Source organism: Diabrotica undecimpunctata, chromosome 7 (genome assembly GCF_040954645.1).
Source record: "Diabrotica undecimpunctata isolate CICGRU chromosome 7, icDiaUnde3, whole genome shotgun sequence".
NCBI classification, from domain to species: domain Eukaryota; kingdom Metazoa; phylum Arthropoda; class Insecta; order Coleoptera; family Chrysomelidae; genus Diabrotica; species Diabrotica undecimpunctata.
Window position 1 is genome coordinate 10,204,428 of NC_092809.1, and position 25,521 is coordinate 10,229,948.

A 25,521-nucleotide genomic window follows, 5' to 3' on the forward strand; every position below is an offset into this window, starting at 1 on the left:
TCCTAAATACATGTAGCTTAAAGAGCAAAAAAGTTAAGTGCAAATTTATACAACATATGTGGCATAAGTGGCCCTCTATCAGTTACATCAAAGTGTGCATCAAATTATAATTTATCATATTTAAAAGTACCCAGTTGTAGATTTTAATACATAAATGTTTACAAACATGAAAGTTATAGTGAAAAATAAAATTTTAATTTTGCAGTTTAACACCCTGTATCTTTCTTAATATCAACATTTTATTAAAGCAATTTGGCTTAAATCCTAATATTTTAAAGTGTAGAATCTACTGTTTCTTTTTGTACAATTACTTAAGGACCACCCTGTATAGATAGTGTAGATTCTACATATAAATAAAATTAGTTAAATAATAAAGAAAAACGGGGAAATAAAACAGAAATTGAAATAAAAGTGAAAACGAAAAACAACAAAGTACTATACCAAAAAAATCTCATAGGGATTTCGCTGGATAACGGCCTGAGAAGCCCCGTGTGCTTGTCTTCTCCTGCCGGATCTTGATGTCCGAGGACCATGATTAGTATACAGGAAAAGGTATACTGATCAAGATCCTGTCAGTGCCATTACAAATGAACTAGGGAATAATAATGGGGTGGTTTTTTGCTTATTTGCTAATAATTGTTCCAAATTAGTTTACGTTACAAAAAAGTGGGGTCTAAAGGATAAAGAGCAACATAGAAACAAAAAAATTAAATTAGAAAATGATAAAGCCATAGGCCACCTTAAATATGGACGGAACAGCTGCCATTTTAGTGTATATACGTATAGTTTATATTATTGTTTAAATCCTAAAGAAATTAAAAATTACTTTAATAATCATTCGTTTTTAAAGAGCAAACATGAGAAGTTTATGTTCAATTTTATAATACTTTTTACAAACTTGTTAATATTGGTTTATTAGGTATTTAAATTTTAGTCTTTTTATACAAAAAAAAACTTTAAAAATTTAAAATGATTATCGACTTACCTGCTGACAGGAGTTGTTGAGCTGAGCTTGGGTACAGTTGGTGTGTACTGGGTAAAAGGCGTACTTCTTGGCGTACTGTTGAATGAACTGGGACTGTTTTGTGTACTTTGACGATTCTGGTTGTAGGTAGAAGTTTGTTGAGCAATCTGACTATAGGCGGCATTGGTTCTTGGTGCAAAGGTCGTAGGGAAATTGTTGTTGGAAACGCTGAAGGGCTTGGGGTTTAAAGTTGTTGGGTAGTTGTCGTTTTGTTTAAAGGGAGTGGTGGGTTTCTTTTCAAAATTGCTTGTATATTTAGGATTGTTACTTGGGTAGTTTTCGGTCCTCTCAGAGCCTGTTGATTTGAACGTTTGCTTGGTTTTTGTCGTTTCATATAGGCTTACGGTAGTCTTTTGAGTGTTGTATTGTGTTCCGGTACTACTTGCTGGTTTAACTTTTGGTATGTCGTATTGAGTGTTATAATCTTGAGCTACAGTTGATTTTACTTTAGGTATGTCGTAATTGTCATCGTAGTTAGTGCTTTGCTTAGGAGCAGCCGAAGTATACTGTGCATTGTTGGTACTTCTGCTAGGTGGCGAGTTGTATTGTTGTTGCCGGAATGGAGCTGGAGTACTGATTGTGTATACAGGACTATCAGTGTATTCGCTTGTTTGTGGACGTCTTTGTCCATTTCTAGATTTGTAATTGTTAATGGCTGTAGAGTATTGCTCGGAGTTCAAGGTAGTTGAAGTTGGTTTGGAGGTTGTTGGTTCATAGCTACCCGCGAAGTTGTTAACAAAGCCAGTGAATTTGGTCGCTGGGCGTCTTGTTTGAGCAGTTTGTGTGTTTTTATTGTAATCATTGTTGTTAGTAACATTATTTTGGTTTCTATTGTAGTCATTGTACTGGTTTCTATTAAATTCCGTATTTTGATTTTTATTATAATCGTTATTTTGGTTTCTGTTATAATCATTGTTTTGGTTTCTGTTATAATCATTATTTTGGTTTCTATTGTAGTCATTATTTTGATTTCTGTTATTATCGTTGTTCTGATTTCTATTGTAATTGTTATTTTGGTTTCTATTATATTCATTATTTCTGTTGTTGTTGTAGTCACTGTTTTTGTTTTCCTTTCTACTGTAATCATTTTGATTGTTTCTGTTATATTCATTGTTTTGATTCCTATTAAATTCATTGTTTTGATTTCGATTAAATTCACTGTTTCTGTTAGCGTTTTGGTTGTTTTCATTTTGTTCGTTTCTGTTTTGCACAGGTCTTCTAGATTTGTTTCTCACAACTTTACGTTTCTGTTCATAGTCTTGATTCTGGTTAATATTTACATTATCATCGTAATCTTCGTCTCTTTCTTTACCATTATTTCTATTGTTATAGAAATTAGAACTACTAGAACTCTTGAAAATTTCTCTGTCATTGTTATTGTTGTTATTGTACTTTTGTCTGGGAGCAGTACTGAAGCTTTTCGGTTGCTTGGTTTGATCTACAACTTTCGCCTGTTGCTCACGGTTGATTCTAGCGTCACCTGTCTCAGCTCGTTGAAGCGCAAAGGTCTCTTCGTCTTCTCCATATTTATGGGGTTTGGATTCAAATCCTAAAACAAAAATGAATATTAAATTATTGTCAAATTAAAAATATTAGTTTTTATCTTTACAATTTATAAAACATTTTAATTAAACAACTAATACCGTAAATAATTTTGAGTTTAAACATGTGATACAACAACAATCCCGTGTAAGGTTGCTAGTTCTCCAACGATCGCGATGCCAGAGTGCGGATAGGGGAAGGCTAGAGGAATATCCGCTTGAAGATATCATACAGGCGAAATCGAATGCTTGAGCAGACCAACACCAGCAATAAATAGTAGTATCTGATTGAGTCAAAACTAACTAAAGCACAGACTTCAGTAAATTGTCAAAGCCTAAAAATCAGATTTCAAATTGCATATTCATTATGACCAATTTTATAAATTCAACCGACAGAATGAGAAAATTAGTGTAATTCAAAATATAAGTTTACTGAAAGCTTTTGAATGATGTTAGAAATAGACAATACGTCTACAGTTTACCCTTGAAAACACCATCTTTTGCACTCTTTGCTTAGAGAAAAGATATTTAAATAAAAGTAGACGATTGAATTTCTATTTAGTTTGAGCTCTATTAATTATTAAAAAAATTTTTAATAAAATCCTTTATAAAAAGGTATATAAAAACCCAGTCGGGCTATGTTAAATAGACAAAACGTTTTCGGAATAAATATTCCATCATCAGTGTCAGGTTAATACATGAATGTAGCCGCTAAATATGGGGGTAAAAATCCTTTAAAAATTACTAATTGAAATTTAGTTTACATTATTTCTTATATAAAATTAAGATGGTAAAGTTACCGTTGGATTAGTAACATGGCGACATATGACTCTACATTAAGTTGCAAGTCCTGAGACGGTATCGTCTCTATACCGAATATATCTAAACACAAAGAACGAATTTGCAAAAAATGTTCATCAAGCTACAATAATCTGGACGACTTTACAAGAGGAAGCAGAAACATTTCACAGCGAAATTATAACATCCAACAAAACGTTTTAAACAATCCCATACATAAGTCACAAAGAAATCCTATTTTGTCGACGCAGAATCCAACTTCCAATAATAACTTTTATTAACATAAAGTTAAAAATAAATACAAATATTATAAATGAGCTACATAAATATCAGAAATGGGTGTATTTGTTAAATTGTATTTTAATATTCTCTATAAACAATTTTTGCAAAATCATCGAACATCACAATCTGCTACCATCTCATATCGAAGATGATACTTTCGCGATAAAAATTTTCAGGAAACATTTATTTATTACTATAACATTACTCGTCTTGATCCCACGTTATTAGCTTATGGCAACCAGCTTTCTGTTCTCATCATTATGATTTCAAATTATTATTCTTACTATTACATAACCGTACTTAAATTCCTTGATTTGTTAATGCTCTCGCTTTATACTGCAGTAATTTAAGATGCAAACATGATATGAACTTCATTTTTTAGATCTTTAGGGGTATTTGCAGGTTAGCAAGATATATATATATATATATATATATATATATATATATATATATATATATATATATATATATATATATATATATATCTTGCACAAAAAAGTGGCTACTTCATCTATTTATTGAAGACGTTTCGCTTTCTAATCAGAAAACATCATCAGTTCATCTAAAAAGAACAGTATAAAAAACCAAATGATATTAAATATGTAAAAAAGCTTACGACAATGGACATTAGAAGATTGTGTTGTATAAACAATTATTGGAACTAAATACAGTTTACAAATTAGCTCAAACTTAGCACAGCAAAAGACCATGTGGTAATTGTACATGTATATAAAAAATATGTAAAGAACTTAACTAAAAAACAATAATTTGCAGAGAACTAAAAAGATCATAAGATGCACTTCCAACAGTATATTATTAGTTAAATTTGATTTTAACTTTAGGTAACATTATTAAATTGATTAGATTGAATTATAGTGATATTTAAAAATATAATGAAGTAACGACTCTTAAGTTTCTTAGTTGCTGCCGGTGAAATGAGAGCAACAAGTAGAAACCACGCCAACCAACGAGAAAAGACAGTGGCCTTGAGGTCAAAATATGACAGAACATTATCTTTATGAATAGAGCACTAGGTCCTAAACCGTTTGCTAGTTGAGATAGTGACCTTTAAAAGAATACCAAGTCCATTTTCACTTAGAGCAATAGAACACCATGTGGACTTAAATCTACGCATGTGAATTACCGCTGCACATAGTTCATCACTATGAAGACTGTTAGTGACTTAATAATAGTACTTTTGCCATTTATGGTGTGTTTACAGTTTTTTGTTACTAATAATAAGAATAAAGTACCATAATTCTCATGAAAGAAAGATTCTGCATTACAGGTAAGCTTTTTTGCTCCGTATTTTTAAATTAATAAAAAACATAACCTCAAAAAGTTAATGTAGTGATTTGATACCAATCTTAGACTAGCAATATTATTCAATATTCTACAACCAACATTATAAGCCTAGTTTTATTTCAGAATCAAATAATACACCAAGCAATGATGTTTTAAATGAAGAGCATATTATTAAAGATGTCTTGAGTTTTGATGTGGAAGATGAGTCTGATATAGACAAAAGTTATGATGAACTACTCGCGGTGGAAATGGAATCGGATCTGCATTACTGAAATGGGCAGATACCGTCATTCCTCGCAGTGAGATAGAAGAAATCCTACTATGGCCGATACGTCCAGAATAAAAAGGTTGGCATTATTGTTTGTTTCTTTTATATACTTAATAAGTATCCTCAAGTAAAAATCATCACTCAGAAGTTTATTAAATTCCTGTATGAGACTCGGTAGAATATCAGTTCGATTTTCAACAATATCTTCAGGATTTGTTGTTTCAATAAATGAAAATCAGTAACCAAAATGTTTATAATAAAAATAATCCAATAAATTAGAGTTGCCATATAACTATACTAGCAAAGCACACACAAGTACTCACAATCCAATGTTATTAATATTTGATATGGTTATACTTTACTAACATAAATAAATTTTGTAATTAAAAAAAACAGAGCTATAAGGATTCGAAATATCTAAGAAAAACAAACTACAATCTTCTTTGTACAACTACCAAAGTAAATCTCTGGTAAATATCTGTAACGAAATTAATAAAAACTAAATTATATACAACAGAATGGAAATTCCTCTTAACGAAACACATTATATTAGAAAATACAACCAAACAACACAAATATTTTAATTAATATACAAATTATAAAACACTGTTTCTATTTTCCTGTTTTACCTAATTTATACATTTTAAAGACAGGTTCGTTATCGACTAATCACAAAAAGCCGTAATTTTCGTCCAACCTTCAAAATATTCTTTAAACCAAATACTTGTAATGAATCACATTAATTAGTTGACAAAACATATAGAAAGCATTATAGACGATATCAGGGAGTAATTGGTCAAGTAAATAACCAATTACCTGCTGTATACCCAATCACACCCACATGGAGGCGGACACTGTCCATGCGCTGATAGAGCGAAAGAGAAAAAAACTTAAAATCTGAAATAAAATAGAAATTTTAACGCCTTGGGACTGGCAGTAGTTAGTCAGACAAACCTCAATGAAATATACTGTACATAATATGGAACTAGAATATTTTAAAACTTTTAGGTCTTTGTATGATGTTAAAACATCTCAAAATCCACTTTTGATTAATATACAAAGATACATTAACAAACAACAAGTTTTTTGTCAAACTGTGTTTAACTGCAAGTAAAACAAAACAGCATGAGAACTGTGTTTTTGAAAAGTAATGTTCGTGATGAAAACCAGGGGATTGACCTTGTTAGGTTTCGAAGACGACACCTTACCTTGCCAAAATATTTGCAACTGGTATCACAAAGTTCAATACCTATATCACAACAAAAGTATAATGATCTATTACTGCCATCTGTTCCTAAATTTTACTTAAAGGCATACTATAGTAATACTAATAGTGACTATTCAGAATAAGACTTACTTGAGGATGACTGAGTGGTTTGTACGTAACATACCATCTTGGTTAAATACATAGATGTATTATTTGTATTTGTTAAGGTGCATTGTACGGTTAAATAAATTTTGTAAGTCATATAGTATTGTAGTTGTTATTAAATACCCCAGACTAAGTCTTACACTACAATAACTTTATTAGAGTGATACAACACCATGGCCATACAAAACACAAAAAAATTAAAACTGCTCTCTCTATATATATATATATATATATATATATATATATATATATATATGTATATATATATATATATATTAAATGGATAAATATATGGCCTAGGAGGACAAATTCGTTAAACTTCCCGTTCTCGAGTCGGTATCAATAAAGTGTTTGAATCATTTCAGCGTATCCATGCCTCATCAGACACTTGGGCTGATAAAAATTCGAACTCGGAAAGTCCAACGAATGTCTGCTAAAACTTGACCACTGCAGTGGTTAGTGTTCTTTTGCTAAAAGATTTAATCTTTTACACATTCCGTATAGCCCAGAGGAAAACGATATTAATAAATCGTTTTCGTTCATGGCCGCCTTAGCAGGTGGCACCTCTGTACGCTAACCACTGCAGTGGTCAAGTTTTAGGAGACATAAATACTTTATAAAAGGTATAGATATAATTAAGAAGACCCTTTCTGGCTACATTACAATACATTTTCGGAATAAAAACTCCATCATTAGTGTATTACCAGGTGTACATGATATTTAGTGGCTCCCAAATATGTGGTGGTACCAAATATTTACTAGCTTGACTCATGTACACCTGGTAATTCACTAATCATGGACTTTTCAGTCCGAAAACATTCTGTGGTGTAGCCTGAAAGGGTCTATTTAATTATATACCTTTTATAAGGGATTTTTAAATAAAACTTTTAGAAGGCCTTTATTAATATCGAGCTTTTGCAAAATTTATTTGCTTCATCAAGATATGTTAAAGTAACTTTAAAATTATTTTAACACAGGTAACGCAATAAAGCAGTAAAAAATCCAAAACCTACCAAACTTTTGTACTAGGATGGATCCCAATGAAACTTTTTTCATTCGATTCGTATGTGTGTCAGGAAATTTTGGAAACAAAAATGCTGGTGTGGAACTGAGAATTACGTTATTGAACAAGGAAACTGCATTTTTCAAAGTGCATTTCGAAGTGATAACAAATTTGTTCGATGACCCCAGGTTTGTGGGGTCACCGAACACGAATATCATGACGACTATGGTCTCTGAGGTACCTGCTACACTTGGGCTCCGTCTCTTGGAGTTTTGTGAAAATTCGACACAAAATCAGTGCAAATGTTTTCGTCACACAATGATGTTTTGTCCTAAATTAAATCTCATGTGTTAGTTGTATATTAATTTTGATAGTTTTGAGGATGATTTATAATATTTATTTTTGTTTCTTTTTATTATTTAGTATAAATATTAGGTCATCGCTCCAATACCAACAAGCTTGCGGTTAAATCTATGTCAAACATCTAATATTTTCTCAGAAGATACGAATAACGAGCTATTGCATGATTAATAATTACGTATTCCTATGCTATTCACCGCATTGCTGCGGTCTTCTTCAGCGGCGGTACAACCTTTTGTATCTTTCCGCTGCAAACGGCCTTTATACTTTCACTTTTTCTAACAGTGGGTCCATCAAGATGTAAACGCGGAGTAGCTATTACCATTTGTTATAAAACAGTGGCGGAGTTGAAATTTTTAAATGATTTTTTTCTTTCATAAAAATAAGTAAGTAGTCTTGAAAAATTTCAAAGAGGAGGCCTAGAGTATTATGGAAAACTGAGGAAAAAGATGGATTTATAGTCAATATAGTCAATATACCTAATGCTTGGAGAACACCAGGGTCTCTTGCACCAAAACCTAGAAGCACTGGCTACATTCTCGTAAAATCATAGAGATCAATAACTCTAACCAAATTCATATTAAAAAGAATGGAACAAAATTGATGGGCTATGTTTCAGACAAAAATTTTACCAGCTAAAATCTAACTTTACAATCGGACAAGAGGAGCCCGCAGTCAGAAAAACCTGATATTGCGGCATTTTTGGCAATAAAGGTACATTGGATAAACATGATACAACTATCTAAAATGCTTTAGTACAAAGTCATATCCGTGAAAACACAATTTACTTTAGGGTAATGATTTGGTAACCTCAAGGGTGAATACTATCATGGAGTGTAGCAGACAAGGAACTTTGATAATTTTTTCCGATGTTATAGTTCCCAAATGATAAAACTAGGTACGGAAGACCTCTGTTTGCACACATAAATCAGCAAAAGCTCACTGATTCAGATAAGGTTGTGTTATTGAAAGAGAAACTAATTAGAATGAGTTTAGAATGATAAACATTTAGAGGTGAGCTGACATGAAAAGCGATAGATCGTGTAAACAAATAAATATACCAGGGATACGGATATTTTATCCGGTTGGTGCTTATTGCTACGCCCTCCCTGTTCCGAGATGGTGTACTCTGATGCGACCAATATGTTTTTTTTAATAATATATAAAACTACCTAAAGTAGTGAGATGGATTTTTTGTAGTTTTGTAAAATTTAATTTAATTTTTATTTTTGAATTTATTGTTAACAATTAATTTCTAATAAATGTAAAATTTAATTAATATTAAACATTTTAATTGTATGAAAATTATACAATTTTTGATTGTGATTGAGTTTGAACCTTCCATGTTGAAAATAAAAGATGAATTTAAAAATATATTAATAAAATAATAATAAACAAAGATATTTATTAACATATTTAAAAAAAAATTATAATTATTATAATAGAAATAGCGATTTGTTTGTAAATAAAAAATGTTTGGAATACTGGTGAGAAATTATTAACTGTAATTATAAAAAGAGATATAGAATTGTAAAGACAAAATTGGGAATTGTAGAGTAAAATAACCGTATCAATACATTGTGGTCAGCTTTCTACAAGGATGATTATAATATTGTCTTTGTTGAAGTGACTTAATACACCGGGGTGTTTTGATACGATTTGACGCATTACCCTAGTTATGTCTAAAATATAAAGTCATCCCCGTGAAAAGTTCATTTGCCCTTGAATGTAGTTAGCGACTATATGTTAGTGATATCTCTTCTTTTTGGCACCACAAGGCTAAAATACGTCCTTACGTACCGGCTTAAATCAGAACAAAACAACGTCGTATTTCTGGTGGTCCGTAAACTTTGATCTGTACCTATGGTTGTATAAGTTTAATTTTCATGAAATTTGGTGGTAATTTAGCGTATATATCGCACCCTCAGTGCAAAACTGCAGTCAAAATAAGTAAGTTTCGAGATAAAGACGATTTTGTTTATTTTCGTGCTAATATCGGTGAAATAAGACACAAGTTTTAAGAAAAATTAACATTTAATTATGATTTTGCATGCTTTTCAACTTAAATTACATTAACCAAAAATATAAATTTAAATAAAATGATATTAATGCTAAACAAATTAGGAATTTCAAAGTTACAACACTTTTGCACGAAGAAAATTGTAAAAAGTGTAGACACATTTTCTGTTAGTTGTTGTCCTCTTCTCGTATATAAGATACGTATATATATTTTAAGATAAGTGTTTTTCCTTTCGTAAGAAAAAATACGATTTGGCTGTAGATAATTAGTCTTAATTTATGTGTTTTTAAGCCAATCTAGTAAATAAATGGTCAAACAACATCGCACACATTTTATGGAAAATATACTGTTGCACAAAGGACATAAAACTTACATGAATAGATTGGTCTCGTAAATCTTTATTTATTGTCTCGGCCATTAATGGATTACGTAGACACGCTGTATATTAAAATTAAACACCACATAGATATTAAAATAACAAATATCTTACGTTTTTCATGCCTTTCATTGCTTGTTATTGAAACTATTGCAATGATCCTTGCAAAACTGTTATAACTCTGTTACATTAGAATTACAACAGTTTTGCACGGAACTTATGTACAGAAATTTTGTAATATTTAGCCGGTTAAGCATTTGAAAGTTACTAAAGTTTTACAGGGGATAAATATGCCTGTTTACAATCGAATTCCATGATTACTTCATTTCCATAAAATTTTGAGTTACTGCAGTCTTGCACTGAGGGTGTGATATCATTTAACAATATTACAAAGTGTTAAAGTAAAAAAAAATAAAAATAATAAATTTTGCAAATAAAATAACATATATGGTTCCAGGATAAGGTGACTTGATACACATGTAAAATGCCAACAAAATAAAAAAAAGTGTCCAGTGTTTTTTCTAAAATTTGTTTCAGAGTTGCAATTGTCGATTTACTTCCTCTGCAATCAGCCTGGTATTTTCATAATATCCGTTCTGCATATACGGTGACATAGTACTGTAGAATATAATTTATACGCTGAGTCTGAGTCTGAGTCTAAGTCTAGATCGAGTTCCGCTAAGCGCTAAAATGAGAGAGCACACGGCAAACATTGTGACAACTACGTTCAACCTCGAAATGATAACCACCATCAAATCAAATCCGAATTGAAAATGCGAAAAATACGATTTAAGTTTCTAGAAACAGTAGATAGGGTTTATCAATGATCAAGGAAAACCTAGTGAGAGATTTTTAGATATGGGATTTCTATAAAGAGAAGTATAGATAAGTATAAGAGAGAACTTATAAAAAATTAAATTAGGGTAATTTAATTTTTTAGGACTTCACACGTGGAAAAAGGTTAAGTGAATGACAATGGTCACAAGGTAAAGCAATTATTTAAAATAATTTAAAAACATCTGTCTAATCTAACACACACTATATATATACATATATATAGTTAGAGATTTTCATCTTGGAGATCATAGTGGATTGGAACTTATAATACCAAATATAAATTCAATAGCAAGTCACCACACAAATGACATAACGAATACTATAATATTTAGAAATTTGTCTGAACCAAGTATATCAACATTGCAAACAAGGTTGAATCATGAGGATTTTAAGGTTGTTTATGAAAATCTTGATAATATTGACTTTGCTTATACTGTTTTTGTAAATATTATATTGTATCATATTGATATATGTTGTCCTATGGTTGTAAAAAAATTAAGTCAAAATAATACTAACAACTGGATTTCTAACGAAATCTTAAAGATGGGAGCAGACCCTGATGTAAAATTAAAATATAAAGAAGACACAAAGAAGTATACTGATAAAATTCAAGAAGCAAAAAAGCATTGTTTCCAGAATACTTTTCACAACAAAAATAACCATCAAAAGCAAAAATTTATTTGGAAAACAGTTAATATCAAGACTGGAAAAAAAGGACAGTATAAAAACATAGAAAAAATCGAACACTTAGGAAGTTTCATAAACGATAAAAAAGAGATGGCAAATGCTTTCGGCGTATTCTTTTCATCATTTTCAAAAAATGCATTAAATGCCAAATATGGAAATTCACAATTTAAAAACTATACGACCTTAAATGTTGACCAAACATTTTTCTTCTATCCTATTGACTATAGCGATGTTGGCGAAGCTATTTCATCCTTAAAAAATGTAAATTCAGTGGGTATTGATTGCATTTCCACAAAGCTAGTTAAACATATGAGGGTGTACATTATTCAACCGTTAACTGATTTAATAAATAAATCTGTAGAGATGGGTATTTTTCCCACTGATTTGAAAATTGGTATCGTTTCCCCAATATTTAAAAAAGGAAACAAAACTATGTTAGAAAATTATAGACCAATTACCGTACCCACTGTCTTGTGTAAGGTTATTGAAAAATGCATTCATAAAAGGATGTTGTCATTTCTTAGTAAATATAACATAATAAGTTCATATCAAAATGGGTTTCTTTCAGGTAAATCAACCGAAAGTGCATCAACAACATTTTTTAAATTCATTTATAGTTCATTAGATCAAAAGAAATTTGTTTGAGCCCTCTTTTTTGATTTAACTAAAGCTTTTGACTCTATAAATTTAAATGTAGCAATTTGTAAACTAAACGGACTTGGATTTCGAGGTAATTTTTTAAAATGGTTACAATCCTATCTAGAATATCGACAGATGTATGTCAAAGTCGGTCATTATCAATCAGATTTGTATGACGTTGATCTTGGCGTTCCAGAAGGATCAATACTGGGTTCTTTGTTATTTCTTTATTATATCAATGATATGCCTAAATATATGAGTACGGAAAATATTTTTTTGTATGCTGATGACACGACTTTGGTGGCATCTGCAGAAAATGCTGAGGAATTGAGGTTAAAACTCAATACCTTAGCCCATGAGTTTACGTCTTGGTGCGAAAAAAACTCCTTAATAGTAAATTCGATTAAAACAGTATGTATGCAATTTTATATAAAAACTCCAATAAAGGAAAATTTCTCTGTCAAAGTCGTCAATGATTTTATCACTTTATCTGACACTAAAAAGTTTTTAGGACTACATCTAAACAGTAATATGAGCTGGGAGGTACATATTAACCATGTATGTTCAAAAATTAATTCTGGATACTATGCTCTTTTGCAACTCAAATACTTATTTACAACGGAACAGATACTTAATGTTTATTACGCTATCATCTATTCACATTTGTCATATAATATTGTTCTATGGGGCAGTGCAACAAATGTCTCAAAAGTTTTTATAGCCCAAAAGCGCATAATTCGCTTGATTTTTAATTTACCATATAGACATACGTGTAGAGAGCATTTTAGAAAATATCAAATACTCACTGTTCCCTCAATTTTTATATACAGAAGTATTCTGTATACAAAAGCTAATATCAATAGATTGAAATCAAATTCAGATGTACACAATTATCGTACCAGAAAAAAAGATTTCTTTAGGACTCCTGAACATTACAGTTTTATTTATTTATATTTATTTATATATATATATATATATATATATATATATATATATATATATATATATATATTAATTCAGCAATTTAAAGCGCATATCTTCTACGCCACTCTTATACTTATTTAAACAATATCAGTGTTCGGATCTCGTCTGCAAAAGCGACTTATTCAATTCAGGTTATAAAATGCACTTGAAAGAGTTGCCTTATTGCACACTGTTGAAAATTACCATATAGGATACATCAACATTACTGTTAACATTTTTGAAATACCCCGGAGATATCTCTGTTTTGTTCAGCGATACCGAACTACTATCTTAGTTGCGAAAAATTACAGCTATAACTGAATAATTTTATGTCGTAACACAGAAACGAGTATCATTTTCCTTAGATGACGTTCAGTTGTTGAAATAACGACTTAATGACTTTTGTGGTGAGTTTAAAATAGAAGATGGTATCTGAAGAATTTAAAATGTGTAATTGGTATGAAAAAGGATTATAATTCCAATTACTACACTACTTGATTTGCTTGTAAAGACAAAGGTAATCAAAATGTCAGATTTAATAATAATTGTAGAGGAATCTGATGAAAAGCTGATAATTTTAGAAATTATTGCTTGAATTTCTAGCCAAATTGTACCAGATTACTCAGATAAATCATAAAAACTTTTGCATAAATACTTTTTTTTTAAGAATAACAGAATTATGAAAATTATTTATTAACAAATTCTAGAACAGAGAATTAATGAAACAAATGAAGGACATTTTAAAGAAATGAAAGAATCAGAGATTAACTTACATCAAGACGACAAGAAGTAGTTATGAGCGAAAATGATTGCCAGTATGTTATATTGAATGTTATTGAAAATCCTCATGCCTAGGTTAACTATTTAGGTACCGATTTTGAATTGTTAAGATACTGAACTCTCATAAATGCAAATTCCTTCAAAGTCATCAAAGGACTGAGGGCAGATCACACAGAAGATTGAAGTTTTGGAAAACGATTGCAAATTTAATCGAAAGAAACAACTTTTTGTTTAAACGAAAAAATTAATAATACAGGCTTTTGGATTCCGCAAAATACAAATTGATTTTTAGAATCACATATACAAGGGCTACAAAAAGTTAATATTTAAGTTGAAGTTTTTGGAAATCGGCTAGTAGGTCTATACTTTTGACAAATTAGAATATTCGACAATTTAAATGCACATGTTTACTTAGACTTTTTACATTTTAACATTATTGTAGCAAGTTTTTTGATGAACCAAAAATAATCGAGATGTACCATCTAATAACACTTCATTTCAACATGAAGTGCCCCGCTTAAATTTAGGAATTATGGGAATATCTTCAAGAAATATTTTCGATGGATAGGTTTATTGTAACAATTAATAGATAAAAGATTATATCCGACGAATAGAGAATTTATTAAATGGCCACATCGTTTACCAGATTTAACCCCCTTAGACTGGTGGAATTGTTTAAAAAGCAAAGTCTATGTAAATAGGTAAGAAAACATTGAATAATTAAACAACGCATAAAAAAAGAAATTTTAAACATCACTAATATCATTCATATTGGTAACAATTTTAGAAAAGACCTATTATATCATTTGATATAATATGTTTTTTCTGAATCATTTGTTTTTGATTTTTTGCCATTCTTCTTCTAGTATATTTATTAAGCTTATACAATTTCGATACGAGATGGCCAGATCAGCTTTCGTCAAAATGAAAAAAAAAATCTTTAACTACCACGATATAAAATTGGAAACAAAAGTTCGTTTACAAAAATGCTAAGTATTCTCCGTTCTTTTATATGGCGTGGAGTCATGGACCTTAACTGAAGCATCACTGAAGAGACTCGAAGCATTTGAGATATCGTGCTATAGACGCGTGTTGAGGATTTCCTGGATAGACAGAGTTACCAACGAAGAAGTACTACTTAGAATGGGTAAAGAGCGCGAACTAGTGCTCAAAAACAATAAGAATCGGAATTCATTCAAACTTCATTTTTTTTCAATTCTCTAATTCAATTACGAAACAACACTATAAAGAAAAACTGTGACAAGATTCAGCAAGATTAGGTGATCTATTTTTGAGAAACCGTATCTACCGCACGGGAAAACAATGTTTCGAGAAAAGCGGGCACAAAGTTTTTAAGCTGAGAGCGCACGTACCGACCTCGCGGTATTTAAATGTCTATAACTTCGGTAGTATTACTCAAATTTACTTTAAATTTTGTGTGAATACTCTTGATGTAGTATTATTTCATATACAATAAAAAAATTAATCAAGTTTTTTGAAAATACAGAAACTATGTAAAGTAATATAAAATAATGATGGAATCAATTGAATTAAAAATGTTTTAAATATTACTTGTTTGGTTTAAACTCACTTTACCGTTTTTTAACACGCGATCTAAAACGACAATTGCAAAAATATTATTCAACAATTTGATTATTTCAAGAAAAAGTGACACAAAAAATTATTCTCACTATTATTTTCAACGATATAATCGCCTAATTCCAAACTACATCTCATTATGTTGTTATATATTTCAGAACATATAGTGTACAAAAAACACGTCGTTATAGGCGTTTCATAATGACATGGATATAATGGTGTTTCTTACAAACACAACATATGTAATTTGATAAGTAAACACTTAATTCTGTTCATTCTGCCTTGAAAATATTTTAAACAAAAGTAGTTGTTTTAATATGTATATTATAATAATATATTATTATTATTATTTTCCTGACAAAGTTTAATAACATAAATTTGATTTTCTTGATCTTTCCGACCGGCATTTCCTTGTAAAACTAAAGGATCAATGCACTAACTTATATATAATTAAAGCTGCAGTAACCCAGAGTAGTGTCCTTGGACCTGTTCTCTACCTACTTTACACAGCAGATCTTCCTACAAGTCAAAACCTCGTCACATTCACATACGCAGACTACACAGCAATCCTTGCGACTCAAATCACTCAATTCTGTATATTGCCTCACAACTGCTGCAGACCAATCTCAACAAAATAAAGATTTGGTTATAAACAAAGCAAGTCAGTATATATAACGTTCACTAATCGAAAAGGTACATGCCCAACCGTCTCATTAAATAACCAAATACTACAACAAAAGGATGATGTAAAATACTTAGGTATGCACCTGGACGCAGATTAACGTGGAAGAAACACATATTCACGAAAAGAAAACAGTTGGGTCTGAAACTCAGTAAAATTTACTGACTAATAGGAAAAAGATCACAACTGAATTTGTACAATAAAATCTTAGTAAACAAGTCAGTGATAAAGCCAATATGGAACTATGGGATCCAACTGCGGGGATCTGCATCAAGATCCAACATCGACATACTGAAGAGATTCCAATCGAAGACCTTCCGCATTATCACAAATGCACCGTGGTACATGCCCAATGAATTCATCAATCGCGATCTTCAGATGAAAACTGTCAAAGAAGAAATTGCCAGTTACTCCCAAAAATATGACAGACGACTGCAAAACCACCCCCACCGGCTAGGAAGGAACCTTATGAGGCCCCAGGCAAACAGAAGACTAAAGCGTCTTACTCCAAGCGATTTACCAACAAGATTTAAACTTTTAAATTTAATTTTCTTTTTTATTTATTATAAACATTATATTAGGGTCACAAATAATTTTGTTCCTAAAATTATGATTTAATAGGTTATTGTCATTGGACAGTCTCCTGCAAGTCTGTTGTAATCTAATTAAACAATTTACTTATTGTAATCCTTATTACAGATTGTAAATAAATGGGATGTTCAAAAAAAAAAATAAATAAATTAGATAATCCTTAAGGTATACAAATCTCTGTAAAAATTTTCCTGCGAGAAATGACAGGACTCGCTTGAAAGTCAAAAAAGAAGAAAATCGTAGTAATTTCCTTCTTATAATCTTTACTTGAGATGCCGGAAATTGATTTTTCTCCAAAAAAAAGACATAACATAATCATAGAATTGAGACTATTACGTATAAATATGCTTTGTGTTAATGAAGTGAGGTGGTCGGACTCAGAAAAAGTAAACTTTGATAATTTAAAATGTTTTATCTTCTATAATATTGCAAAGTGCTATTCTGACTTGCAAATACAGAATGTCATTCGCTGACATTCTATCACTTGTAATATACATTTCATTCTTAACATGACTGGCAAAAATAAAAGTGTGGAAACCCTGATTAAGGTTGCCTTCGATAATATTCTTACCTGATCCAAGACGGTAGAGGTCAAAGTTATCGCTGGAATAGTATAAAGTAGTGGCATCACAGTCAATGTCTTCCCATTCTGCACATATCTGATGATCTTGATCAAATGCAGTGCCATTGGGACACAAGAATCTGAAGTCCTGGATCTAAAACAAGCAAAATTATAAAAATAAAATCTTAAAATCTTAGAATCATCTTTATAAATTAACTTAACGCTATGAGAAAGGCGTTGTATTATAAATTTGGTTTCTATTTAACAGAAGATGGTAGTCTGTTTGAATATTTAATTCCCTAAGAATTTTATTTGGTTTATAGTTTCTAATTGTTTGGAATTATTTTTAATTTAAGCACTAGTATTGGAATTATGTTCTATTTTATTTTATTTTTATATATCTAATTTTATTTTCACACCTACTACTTTTAAATAGTCTAAACAAAAATATGGTTTCAAAGATATTATTTGGAAAATACCAAATAAAACCTTATTTTTAATTAAAAGGGTTCGTCTAAATTTTCGGCAGGTTCATGCTCATGTCAGTAAATTTCTGGTTTACAATACCCCATACGAAAAAGTCCAAAGGTGCGAGATCAGGAGAGCGAAGTGGCATTTTATGGTATCTTTTGTACTAATAACTCTAGATAGATTATAAAAGGCAAGGAAAAAATTATCAACGTTTTTAAAAGTGCACAACCTTTAAATTCCACCATCGTACATAAACTTCATGGTATTATCGCCGAAATGAAGACGATGGTAAAATTATGGTGGAAAAATGAGGTAAATGTGAAAAATTGTCCTATTTATCAGAATACAGTATGCTCCCAAGCTAAGCTAATTTTTGAGAGATTGAAAGAGGATGCTGGAAAAATCGCTAAGGATGAACAGTTTAAAGCCAGTTGGTTCAGCCGATTCAAAAAAGTCCCTGTAATTGGCATAGCATTGCAGAAAGCGGAGAAGCGGCAGGTGCTGATAAAAAGGCTGCGTCTTGTTATCCACAGAAATTAAAAGCCATAATAGATGAATGTGGCTACACCAAACAAACCATATTCAATGTAGATGAGACTGGCCTGTTTTGCAAAAAGATGCCTGAGAGAACTTTGAGCGCACGTACAGTGATGGTGGGGTCAAATGCAGCTGGTAATAATTTATCGCTCAGAAAATCCAAGAGCACTAAAAAATAAATATAAATCTGGCCTGCCTGTAATTTGGACGTCTAATCGTAAAGCTTGGATGACAGCTTCCTTTTTTGAGGATTGGTTTGGTCATCAGTTCATACCTGAAGTCAAACGTTATTGTCAATCTAAACAAATTCCTTATTATTATATTTAAAGTGATGCTAATTATCGACAACGCTTCAGGTCATCCTCCTGCAACTTTAACTAGTTTTGAATCACCTGCGAAAGTTAAATTTTTGCCACCTAATACAACCAGTTTACTTCAGCCGATGGATCAGGGAGTCATTAAAATATTCAAGGCTTATTACATCAGACGATCATTTGCACATCTCCATGAAGTTATAAGAAAAAACGACAAGATCTCTGTTAAAGACTTTTGGAAACAATTCAACGTGTTAGATGCAGTGACAATCATTGGACAATCTTGGAATGAAGTTTCAGAAAAAACGTTGCATAGCGTATGGAAAAAAAGTGGGTTCATCTTTTTTTTTTCATCACTGACACTGAAATGGAATTGATGACAGAGCATGATGAAGTAAGTAATATTATTAAAGAAGTTGTTGACATCGCCCAGCAAATAAATTTAAAGTTGATAGTGATGACGTTGAAGAACTGTTAAATTCCCACAAACAGGAGCTGACAATAGATGACCTTATAGAAATGCACGATGAAGAACAAGATATTAAGGAGCTTGAGTGTTTAGATCCAGTTCAATCTGAGAATCAAATGACGATTGGAAACTTGACTGAAGGCCTCAGTTTAACTGAAGAGGGATTAAAAATTTAAGAAAATATAGACCATAATGAAAAGCTCATTTCTTCTACCAAACAAGGATAAAAAAAATTATTAGCCTGCTATGAAGAAATTTTGCGGGAGAAAAAAAATCTTTGGGTCGTTAAACTACTTTGTAAGATTTTATGAAGACTTTTACATAAAAATAAATTAAATTGCCAATTTTATATTTGTATATCATAAGATTTTAATAAAAAAATTTTGTGTTAATTGCTATTTTTCGCGAATTCAACTTACGCGATTATCGCTCGGTCCCACCTATCACGTAAATTCAGGGCATTACTATATATACATATATATATATATATATATATATATATATATATATATATATATATATATATATATATATATATATATGAGTGGATGACAGAAGAAATATTAGAGATGATGGAACAACGCAGGCAGTGTAAGATCAGGCAGGACGAAGTAGGGTACCGAAATATACACAGTCAAATTCGTAAAGAAATTATAGCGGCGAAGGAGATCTGGATGACTACACTTTGCGCCGAGGCTGAAAGCCTATATAAACTCGGCGACAGCTTCAATCTTCACAAGAAAATTAAGGAAATTGCTGGTGTCTTCAAGAAAAAACAAGTCACTGGTATACATAAGGACCAAAATGAATTAATAACGGACCCTAGCGATATACTTAATACTTGGAAAATGTACACAGCCAATTTGTTCAATGATGACAGAACACAAAAACCACCACAACTGGGAGACCATTTGTATGGCCCAAGTATTTTGAAAGCTGAAATTGTACACGCTATCAAACTATTAAAAAGTAACAAAACCCCAGGACCAGATGATATGTACGCAGAAACAATCAAGTTACTTAATGAAGAAAACCTAGACATTATTGTCAAGCTCTTTAACGACATCTACGATACAGGCCAGATTTCAAAAGATAATAATAATAATAATAATAATAATAATACTTTATTTCCTTTTTGACAAATACAATTTGTATAGGATCAGTCACAGTTTAGTAAACAAAATAAGTAAATATAAATGTAAATCTAAAATTACGCTAAACCTAACATTACAAGACAAACACAAATAGAAAATGTAAAATTACTAGTGTATACTTAAAATAATGTCAACTACTAAAATATTCATCAACAGAATAAAACGTATTCTGCAATAAAAAATCTTTTAAAGTTAATTTAAATATTTTCATATTCTTACATTTTTTTATTGGCTCGGGTAACTTATTATATATTCTTTGACCTATTATTGCAGGTGAGTAAAAATGCATATTTCCTTTAGAAAAAGGCACATGTAATTTTTGATTCTGCCTTGTATTTATATTGTGAATTTGACTATTAGTTTTAAATTTCTCAAGATTTGAATGAATAAAAACACAAACTTCAAAAATATATAAACACGGCACAGTTAAAAGTTTATATCTAGTAAAGTAACTCTTACAGCTAGTGATTCGAGAAATACCAGCAATACAACGGACTATTCTCTTTTGAGACAGAAAGACTTCACTGAATTTACAAGACCTACCCCAAAATACTATGCCATACCGCAAACGAGACTCCACCTAAGCATAATACAGCATAATTAGCTGTTTTTCACTTAGTATATCTTTGAGGTTTCGAAGTAGGTAGCATGATGAGTTCATTTTGGAAATAATATCATCACATTGCCTTTTCCAATTGAGACATTCATCAACATACAAACCCAAAAACTTTAGGCAATGAACTTTTTCAATTTGTTTAGAATATATTGATAGTTCGATATCTAACAGATGTTTCTGTCTATTGTGGAAATGAATAGCATGTGTTTTATCCGCATTAAGATGTAAGTAATTCGAGGAAAACCAATTACTAAGATCACACAAAAGTTCGTTACATTTATTTTCAAGAGATATATGTGATTTATCTGATATAAGTATTGAAGTATCATCTGCATAAAGTGTAAACTGTACAGCAGAATTTATTGAGACAATATCATTTAAGTAAAAAAGAAATAATATTGGGCCAATTACAGAACCTTGTGGAACACCCATATGAATGTAAATGTAATCTGATTTGCAAATATTTACTGATTGTTGGGATACATCTGTTAAGGAGACATACTGACGACGTTCTGATAGGTAGGATTCTATCCATTTTAGAGAGAGATCTTTTATTCCAATATTTTCTAACTTATTAATGAGTAACGTATGATCGACACAGTCAAATGCCCTACTGAGATCACAAAAAATCCCGACAGGGCATTCATCCGCATCAATATAGTTAGTTAAAGTCTCATAAAATGAATGAACTGCTGTATTTGTAGACTTACCTGCCTGAAAGCCATGCTGATATTTACTAACAATACCTTTCTCCAATAAATAAGAGTTTAATCTGTTAAGATAACAGTATTCGAATATTTTTGAAAACACTGAAGGGACAGTTATTGGGCGATAATTACTAATATTCTTTGGATCACCTTTCTTATGTACAGGAACGACTTTTCCCACCTTTAGATAATCCGGGAAAATACCATTGCAAAAAGACAAGTTTATTAGAAATGTTAAAGGTGATAATATGAATGGAATTACTTTTTTTAATAAAAATTGAGGTATTTCATCAAATCCACACGATTTTGAAGATTTCAATTTTCCTATCAATAATTCACTCAGCTCATTTGGAGTGTAAGGACATAATTGTAAAAAACTGTCATTTTCATTATAAGGCGGTTTCCTTAAAGTACTATTTTGATGACTGGGAATTTTAGAACGTACCTCAATTGGAGCATTCTTAAAGAAAACATTGAACATGTTAGCAACAATAGGGCATTCCTCTATTACACAATTTTCATCTGATTTTAGACATATATTTTTCCTTCTATTATTGTCAACATTATTAGTCACGTCGGCAACAAGTCTCCAGGCACTTTTTGTTGGATTATCTGATGATGAAATAATATTCTGGTAATAATTTTTCTTTGTCAAACATAAAAGTTTCTGGTGTTTCTTTTTTTCTAACTTGTAATATTCACGAAGACACGGACAGGATCTAGATAAAACATGCAAGTTTTTTAAGTAAGATTGGCTTCGATCTACATTTATCGCCCTACCAAAAACACCACGTGCGAACTTCTGCAAGGACCACCGACTAATAAGCCTAATGAGTCACTTTTTGAAACTTTTCCTGAGAATATTTCACACTAGATTGTTTAAGAAATGTGAAGAGGTCAGTGGATGGAGTCAGTTTGGTTTCAAAAATGGACTTGTCACGAGAGAAGCGATCTTTAGTATGCAAACATTGATACAGAATTGTTTAGATCAAAGAAAGGATGTTTTTATCTGTTTCATCGATTACGAGAAAGCATTCGATAATGTAAAACATGAATTGATGATAAAATACCTACAAGAGTTGGGATTGGATGCAAAGGATATAAGAATCATTGCCAATCTGTATTGGAATCAGACAGCAACAGTACGTCTTCAAAATTCCAACGAAACAGAAGATTTCTCCATTAAAAAAGGAGTAAGGCAAGGTTGTATACTGTCTCCAATGCTGTTCAATTTATACGTAGAAAAAGCCTTCGCAGAAGCAGTGGAAGACTCTAATAAGGGTATTAAAGTTAACGGCATATTTATTAATAACATCAGGTATGCCGATGATACAGCCATAGTGGCAGATAACATCGAAGATCTTCAATGCCTTTTGAATGATCTAACTCTTGCAAGTGAAGCACGGGGTTTGAAAATAAATATCAAGAAGACAAAATCAATGATTATAAGTAGAAATGATTACCCCAACGCAAAGATATATGTCTCTGGAGAAGAAATCGAACAAGTCAGGCAATTCAAATACTTGGGATGTTTGCTGAATGAGGGTTGGGACCCCGAGAATGAAATAAAGAGCAGAGTTGAACAAGCCAGAAATGCTTTTTTGAGGCTTCGTAAGTTTCTGACTGATCGCAAATTGGACTTCAACCTCCGATACAAGATGCTTAAGTGTTACGTGTGGCCTGTTCTCCTGTACGGAATGGAAGCATGGACGTTAAAGGCCAGTTCCATTAACAAACTTGAAGTGTTCGAAATGTGGTGCCTGCGTCGTATGCTCAGAATATCATGGACGGACAGGGTCAGAAATGAGGAAGTACTCAGAAGAGCGGGCTTACAGGATACGGAACTTTTTAATTATGTAAAAAGTAAGAAGACTGCATACTTGGGGCACATTATGCGAGGAGAACGATACACTTTTCAGCAACTGATACTCGAAGGGAAAATAGAGGGTAGGAGAGGTCTCGGACGTAAAAAAATGTCATGGCTGCGCAATATTCGACAATGGACAGGAATCCACAGCTATGAAATGCTTCGCAATGCTGCTAAAAACAGAATTATTTAATCCAGAATATTTAACATCTCACCTGACAAGACGATGTACGGTGGACGCCTACGCAGAAATGCATGGCACCTTAAGAAGAAGAATATATATATATATATATATATATATATATATATATATATATATATATATATATATATATATATATATAGATTCTCGTTTGAATAAACAAAAAAATTAAAATAACTATTAAATCGTTATGGCTTTTCTTGCATTTTAATTTAGTTTATGACCAACTACGGCAAAGGTATATTCAGGATGCGGTTCTTTCGTTAACCGCTACAGTTAACCACACCATTAATATGGTTGTATAATCCTCCTCGTACATAATATATTGATTTATGTATTGCAAATAGCAATAAAACATTACACCATTTACATTACTATGGTTATGTCAGCTGTACTTACTTAAGTATCAGTTACTTATCATGGCACGCAAAAGAATATCTGAGTAGGTGGAGAGGAGGATAAACCAATATTGACTTTATGGTGGTGAGAGCAGCCAATATTTGTTGTAAATTATAACGTGGTAGCGTGGTAGTAAAGATATTTAGTATTTGCATTTAAATAGAGGTGTATATTGAAATATTTTTGATTTGTAACAATTTCCATTCGTATTTAAGAACATTTCTTTTTTTTTTAAACCGCGTCTTGCTTATCGGTTCAAACATTCAATACATAAATGTTCAAATTCCTTAGAACAGTTTTGGTTCTCTAATTTTTTTCATACAAATCTAACCCAGAGCGAACAAAACGATCTATTATTTTTTCAAAAGCTCTTGCGTTTGGCTTCCTCCGTTCAGTTGACTGAATCTGATATCTGTTGACTCTTCTACAGAAAAATTGATTTTTAACAATAAAGACAAGCCACACAGACCGATTAAAAAGGTAATAATATAAAAACTGTCATTTTCAAAGCCCATCGTTTACGGATTAATAATATGAAAACTGTCATTTTTTCAAAGCCTACTATTTTACCTTATTAATAACTGCGCCTCACAATCGGCAGTTAGAAATGTTTTATTAAAAATTCCTGGCTTAGAATACTGTTAATATAACAATCTAAAAATTATTACATCAATTTTACGTTGTTTTGCTTACTGTTTTGTGTGAGTTATTTATTGAATATTTCTAAAATATCATATATATTGATACATTTATTGCATATTGTTATGGTTTATCTTTTTTGTTAGTTAATTATTAAATAATTTTGTTATATCATTACTCAATACTTATTTCTATTTACAAAAATTGAATGTATTTCCGAAATATGAAGAAAACTAAAAATATCTCGGAAAGTAATGAGTTTAGGTATACGGAATGCTATATAAAAATAAAAGATTATCATAAATACTATATTTCTAAATAATAAAATATAGGGTGATCCATTAAAAAAATGGAAAAAATCGTAATTTTGTTTTTTAGTTCACCCTGTATACAAATTTTTGTCAACGATTTTAATTAAACTTAATTTAAAAACTACAATATGTGGTTAACTTTATTA

General features: G+C 31.1%; 1 protein-coding gene across 1 annotated transcript in view; it reads right to left on the reverse strand.

Annotated features, from left to right (window-relative positions):
• LOC140444962 (uncharacterized) overlaps positions 1 to 25,521 on the reverse strand; it is an 84,083-nt gene that overhangs the window by 10,890 nt on the left and 47,672 nt on the right. Inside the window, exons 3-4 of the mRNA XM_072536693.1 lie at positions 17,699 to 17,843; positions 986 to 2,573 (exon numbers count right to left, since the gene is read on the reverse strand). Coding sequence (XP_072392794.1) covers positions 986 to 2,573; positions 17,699 to 17,843 — 1,733 coding nt within the window. The remainder of the gene's footprint in view (positions 1 to 985; positions 2,574 to 17,698; positions 17,844 to 25,521) is intronic.